Genomic DNA, 7,094 nt, shown 5'->3' with positions numbered 1-7,094 from the left:
CAATCCATCAGAGAAAAAGTGAGGGCTTAAACGTAGGTAAAGAGACATTTTTCAACTTTTTGTTTTGTTTGGAAGGTAGATTTCTACTCTTAGTGCCCACATTGCGGCGGGCCGGATGGAACCACGTCGCGGGCCTGATATGGCCCGCGGGCCGTAGTTTGGGCATCACTGGCCTAATTGAATTTATCAGAATTAGACAAGAGGAACCTAGCTATTGACTTGGTATGCTCTAGACTCCAGAAGGATACTAGGTATCAACTAAAAATACCGCATCACAAATGAAGAAATTCGAAACCGGATCACAATTGGGCCCCACGATGACCTACAAACCAAAATCATATAAACGGTATGGCCATATCATGAGGTCTTTAGGGCTGGCAAAGACCTTCGTGCATGGAACAGTACCAGGAAAAAGAAGAGGCAGATAAGTGCGGGCTGGGAAAACAATATCGCAGAATGGACGGGCCTATCATTGAAAAAGAACTATCTTCAAGCAAAATAAAACAAAACAAAAAAAATCATGGTGAAAAAAAAAACTAAACTTATGGAAGGGGATAAACTCCGCCCTCATAATTATTTCTCTCAATAAAGTAGAATTTATTTCCGTTATTCGATATAAAAAAAAAATCTTGGGAAGATTTCCAGGCTGCTTTTCGGTGCCCTGGAAACTCAGCTTGACTCAAAATCTCAATTCAACTTTCCTCAGGGATTTGATTCTCAAGTGTACCTCAGTTTGGTTGCCAATTGGTCAATACCACTTAATCACCTTCCCTGTCAGTAAGTCTCTTTTATCTCTATGTCTCTTTTTATTTATATCTTATACTTGTATAAAGCTTATCTTATCTCACTTGGTCTATCTGGTACAATCTCTTTTACACGTTATCTCTCCAAAGTACCCATTTTCGGAACAGGTTTAAAGTGGTCGTGCGGTTTGCGCTCTGGACTGTCGTTCGGACTTATCGATGGTCGCGGGTTCAAACCCTGCCCGCTCCCACCCCCCGTCGTCCTGCGGGAGGTTTGGACTAAAAAAGTAAATTATCTTCAACTCTGAAGGAAGATCCGAAGTATGTAAAACAAAACATTTTATACATTTATCCAATATCCCTAACAAAACATATATCAATAAAAAAAAACAACAAATAATGAATTAAATAGTGGTCATTAATTTAGTTTGATGTAGAAAAGGGAAATAAATCTTACAGTATTGATAGATATAGCTGTAAATGTGAAGTTGTTCCCGTGTATAAGCTTTGTTTTTTGTTTTTTTTTTGTTTTTAAAGTGTTTTAAATTTTGCTTCTTCTTTCAGATAGTAGATCAGGCTGACGAGACATTAAAAAGTAAACTGATGTGTCTCGTCTCACCGATTACCCGTCAAAAGAAGTCTGTATGTGTATATGTTGAATAAGTAGCGTGTATGTGTGTCTGCAGTTGCACGGGTCACTGATTAACGTGACTCGTGGTCTCTATTTTTAGACATCAGTCACGATTAAGGGCGTCCCAGTCTAGTTGCTTTGGCTGTGTGTTACAAAGTATTATAATCAAGGAATATAACATTTTAACATGTTATCTTATCTTATCTTATATAATACAGACGTTACTTCAAAAAAGAAGATGTTAACTAACCTACTCAAAGGTCAAGACAAATTGAAACAAATGTGCCAGCCATTCCTACTCTGTATGTAAATCGCATTTATAATGTAAAGTTTCATTTCTATTTATATTAACACACCTTGTCTTTATAATAAACGATGTTTGGTGCATAGTCATATAGGCCCTATTTTTAAGCACATTACTTTGTTTTCATATAAACATTAATACATTCTACAACAGACATTAATGGAACGAGGTCCACTTTATGCATATTATATAGGTGTACTTTTTACTATTCGCAAACTATCCGGTAGTAATATTCGACCGGAGCCGAATATCGCCGAATAGTGAAAAAATGCCGAATATTCGACAGAAGCCTGAGCCGGAGCGACTATCCGGTGCACCCCTATAATCAACTCACACCGTCTGTCTGTCTGTCTGTCTGTCTGTCTGTCTGGTTCAAATTATCAACACGTTATTTCTCCCACTTCAAATTCTCGGATGAAGTTAAAACTTTTCACAATTATACAATTATACATAACACGAATCAATAAAAAAAAATTAATTAGTGGTAATTAAATAATTTTGTTACATATCGAAAAATGGAAATAAAATTACAGTATTGAGATATATGTCCTAGAAATGTGCAGTTGATTCCCTTATATAAAGCTTTGTCTGTTTTTTTTTTATATTTTTTTTTTAATACTTCGCTTGTTATTATATTTATGACAGTGTTCACTATAGCCAGGAAGATGTGACTAAAATAAAATGCACAGTGGCGTAGCATCCATAACGCTAAGAGGTTCAATAAACCCTGCACACCCCCACAGCTTGTGGCGTAGCAACAATGGAGTGTAGCGATTTCATTTGATTCTGCAGTTCTAAAAAAATGAGCACAATTATCGTCTGCCCAAGGATGTGTCGTTAACAAAAAAAAAACACCTAGCTTATCAACACTTTCCTTTAGTTTGTACGCCGGATGCACCAAAAACAAAATTTTGCTATTTATAACTTTTCCGCTAGGTATGAAACATCTCCAATAGTGGCCAACATGTAGGCCAACCTTTGGTAATGAAAGTGGGGAATAAATGCACTTTTGTAAAAGCCAATTAGAAATTTCCTCGAAATGTCGTAAACGTGACAGGAAACTTTATATAAACTTCAAGAGCAGTTATTCCGTGTAGTCCACTGGAGAGAATGTACCAGCAGCTTGGGCTGCTGTAATGTAAAGAATTGCTTACATCAGGTTTATTGTAATGGTGACTCATACTGTTTTGTTGGTGGTGACGCTTTGGAACCAGGGATATCTAGGTGAATTTCATCGTAATTGGTTTTAGAAAGCATTTACACACAAACACACACAAAGAAAAAGGTGCTAGGGTAGAGTCCTGAATTCAAACTCGTCGCTCACGACTCTTCGGGTAGACGTGCTAACCACTCTGCTAGTGAGGTACTTCTGACCAGAGAAGATTGTATAGTAATATATTGTTTGCTTCAAGATCTATAAAGGGGACTAATTCAGCTTATACCACAATTTCTATCACGTTAAGTTTCTTTCCCTTGTGCGAGATATCAAAACAAAATAATTACTATTAGTTAAATAACTTATTTGGAGTGGGTTTTTTTTATTAAAAAAAAAGTAAAGCTCCCCTCGTGGTCTATAGGGAAGATGATGTAAAGGTCATCTGTTTCTGCGGCCTACGGTTAACGAGGGTGTCATGTGGCCAGCACAACGACCAACCGCCTTTACTTTTCCCTAACTAATGTCAGGTACCCATTTGAGCTGGGTGGACTCAGAGGCGCCCAAGGATCCCGAAATAAAAATCCCAGTCTTTACCAGGATTCGAACCCAGAAGCCAAGCTCTTTACCGCTCCTCCCGTTTTTTTTTAAATAGATTTTGGTTTTGCCAGGTAAAAGAAAAAATTGTGCCGAATTTCATCTTGATTCGAGATTGGGCGTCAGAGAAGTATCGTGAGTTGATATAAGCTTTGTAAAAAGGAATCCTAACAATATGGTAGAAATGAAGAAAAGAACAAATTAGTTATTTGCATTTTTAAAGAATATTAAAGAAACCGCAAAACAGTTTATAGTATTTATTAAGAAAACTTTGGCTCATAAAATAAGGAAGAGAGAAATGACAGCGAGTATAAAAAGTGAGAATATGCTTAATTAAATGTCACTAAATAAATTTTATTTAACAATTGTATTTCAATAAATTATGATTTCTGTACAACAAAAATCGTTGCTTGTTATTTGGGGAGGGGCAGTGCTGGATTTACCCATAAGCATTATAGGCTATAGTTTTAGGCCCCCCCCCCCACTTTCTTGGGGGCATCCCAAAAACAAAAAGATTTTATTTGGGGCCCCCTATCTTAAATAGCTTAGGGCCCTATCATGTCTAAATCTGTTTATTGGGGGGGGGGGTTGTGATCGAGTAAGCGGGGGCTTCAATGTTTGAAACATTCTAAGTAGAACAAACAGCAATAATACATTGAAAAGATTCGGGATAGATTGACGAAGTTTCTTAATCAATAGAGTTATGACGTCTGAGAAATGAAATCATTTATGCTTCTCTTGGACTCACCTAAACATTTCAAGCTTTTAGAAATATGAATAAATAGTATTTCCAATCAAATTGAAAGACGTTAACTTTCAAGTCCACGAACCAGGTCATTATCCCCTCCCCCTCCCCCCCCCCCCAGGGTCCTGTATTGAATAACTCTTGAAACGAATGCACGCGGATCTACAGACAATAGATCTGTTTGATCTGTTGCAGATTTGATTGACAGACGTAGATAATAGACTCGAGAGGTCAACCGTTTCCCGTCATGCCTAGTGCAGACGTGCAGAGAGTGACAGTCATTTAACAGTTCATTAGAAAGAACGGTAAATACCGAGATCACGTGATCTGTTTCAAACTCCTCCTCCCCACCCTCGCCTTGATTTCCCTTTTTTTTGGAAGCCCTACACAATGTTCGATCTCTTTTAATCTCACTCCTTCCCACACACAGGCACACAGTTCAATTTTGACTAAGATCGATCCGAGATTTTAGCGAAAGGGGCGATAATAATAAACAAGTTTTGAAACCTTAACGACGGCGTCTATAAAATCAATACACAATCAGGGTGATAGGGGAGGTAAAAAGTGTAAAGCAGAAAGAGTTATGGTTCGTACTTTAAGAAGACAAGTAGAGGTGTGGCCGTTTTCTCCTTCTTGGGAAACATTCCGAACGAGAGAAATTGTTAGTTGTTAGTGTGTTGGCACTAGGTTATAACAGAGTCTGAAATCAAAACACCTAACCAACAGTTCACTAGACTAGGCTTCTACCATATAGAATTATTCAAATGCTATTAAAATACTGTTTAATTGACTGTTTTAGTACTGTTTAAGAAGGGACGCTATCGCATCAATCGCTAATCATCTATTGTGTTTACTGTAAGTGCGGATAAAGTATTTGTTCAAAATTATATATAACAGCTATAATGGCCTCATGGATTCACTGGATGCTGTTTATACTATCTCTGACAATCACAGGTATTTTTATATGTTAAATTTGTTTTTTTTTTTGTTTTTTTTTTCAAAAAATGCTATCAAGTCTATAGCAATTTGGTTTCTTCTTGTCATATCATTCTTATGCTTTAAGACACTTGGAAAAACATGTTACATTTTTTTTTTTAGTACCTACCAGAAAAATGTTGACTCATAATTTGGAATATTGTTGTTTTTTTTTGTTTTTTATTAGCGGCTCCCGAAAGGGGAAAGGACGCTATTAGTTATGTGTGGAATGTCTGTCCGTCCGTCCTGTTTAAATCTCGTAAACTAGAAAAAAATATTGAAAATTCGACATCACGGCTACTTTTTTCTTAAAAATAAATTTTTAAAATCAACTATGCAAGCAGGTTTTTTTTTTTCATAAAAATACACCATTTTTACAACTGTTCACTATTAATAGAACCAAACACAGAAGGCTATATAGTAAGGGAGACGACTATTTACCATATTTAAAACACATTTATGAAAACGGTTTTAGGTTTTTCATCAACATTTTTTTAAACAAATGTATTGCCAAGTAAAGTAAGTTCTGTCATACTGACTACTATATTTACAACAAAAAAAAAATGGTTATTATTTTTTTTTCAAAGAGAAAAAAATCTATTTAGTACGCATATAAGTGGAAAATAATTTAAAACAGTTAATAAGCATTTTGTCATATTATCGCGTACTCCACCGGCAATCATGACATATGCAAAGTACATAACTAAGGGTGTTTTTTTTTTTTTTTTTTTTTAAGAAATGTTTATTTTTTAATGTGGCTTTGAATAAGAGATTGACTCTATACAAAAAATTAGATCAATAAGCTAATCATTATATGAAATCAGCTAGGCCAGGTTCACATCTAACATCACCTTCACTTTCACCTATCCCTTGGTCTGCTGGACCGTTGGACACAAGATCTATCAACCTTCTTTCTCCATTCTTATCTGTCATTTTGATAGAATCTCATTCTGATATTCTTTCTGAAAATATTGAAACCTGCCCTTTACCTGCCTGGGTGGACCCTTTCGGGGGCCAATTTTGATTTTGTTTCCACACAAACTGTCTTTGTAACCTTGTTTCAATTTACGCTTTCTTTTCGCCTTCAACGCATGTCTTCGACAAGGGTTTTTCTTTGGCGGACTAAAGATTTGTCTACATCAAATGTGGCAAAATATTCAGCTCGAAGAAGGGTTACCTTGTCCACCTACGTGTAAACTAATGTAATAGTTGTTAAGTTTCGTAATTGACGACGATACCTTATTAACAAAAAAAAATGTATAAAAAAAAAAGACATTGAATATTTACAAAAAAATTGAAAAAAAAAATGAAAATTGAAATTAAAAAAAAAATTAAGATAATTGAAAAACTACTTTGTAATATTTTAAGAACTCAAAAAAATAATGTTGACTAGAGTTAAAATAACAAAAGATTAAGTTTTTGACAGTAAGTTCTTCTATCAATACAGAATGACGAAGTCACATTTCTTATTCTGTTTGCAAGGACAAATTCGTACAAGAGCTCCGTTTTCCATCTTTTGTCATTAGAGCATGGAGAGAGTTGCGTGAATCAGACAAGAAATCCTAAGACTTAGCAGAGTTTAAGTCTCTTTTAAAAGTAGATACGTAGGGGAAGTAATTTTCTTCCCATTTTGAAGGAACGTCTGCTATTTATAGGATAAAATTGTTTCATAATCGCTTTGAAGGGCGGGTCAAGTCTTCAGTGGTCATTTCTACAATGTATGTTCTGATTAAGAATTTTAAACCTTCAATAAAATGTACAAGTTAAACCAGAAAACAAGGACTACAGTAGAGTTCTTCACTCTGCCATTCTCTGCTATGGTTATTTGACACATCCTCATCCCATATGCCAGGACAAATTTGTACAAATACTCCTTCTTCCTTAGTGCTATTAGAGCATGGAATGGGTTGCCTGAGCTGGCCAGGAAAATCAGTGACTTGGCAGAA

The 7,094-nt window shown here is 35.8% G+C and overlaps 1 protein-coding gene across 1 annotated transcript in view; it reads left to right on the top strand.

Annotated features, from left to right (window-relative positions):
• Positions 1–4,731: 4,731 nt before the first annotated feature.
• LOC106055832 (protocadherin Fat 4-like) overlaps positions 4,732–7,094 on the top strand; it is a 33,678-nt gene continuing 31,315 nt past the window's right edge. Inside the window, exon 1 of the mRNA XM_056027054.1 lies at positions 4,732–5,127. Within this exon, the coding sequence (XP_055883029.1) occupies positions 5,076–5,127 (52 nt within the window). The 5' untranslated portion in view covers positions 4,732–5,075. The remainder of the gene's footprint in view (positions 5,128–7,094) is intronic.

The sequence above is a fragment of the Biomphalaria glabrata genome, chromosome 4 (genome assembly GCF_947242115.1).
Source record: "Biomphalaria glabrata chromosome 4, xgBioGlab47.1, whole genome shotgun sequence".
NCBI lineage: Eukaryota > Metazoa > Mollusca > Gastropoda > Planorbidae > Biomphalaria > Biomphalaria glabrata.
Note: the sequence above shows the minus strand (reverse complement) of the source record. Positions and strands in the feature narration are given on the sequence as shown.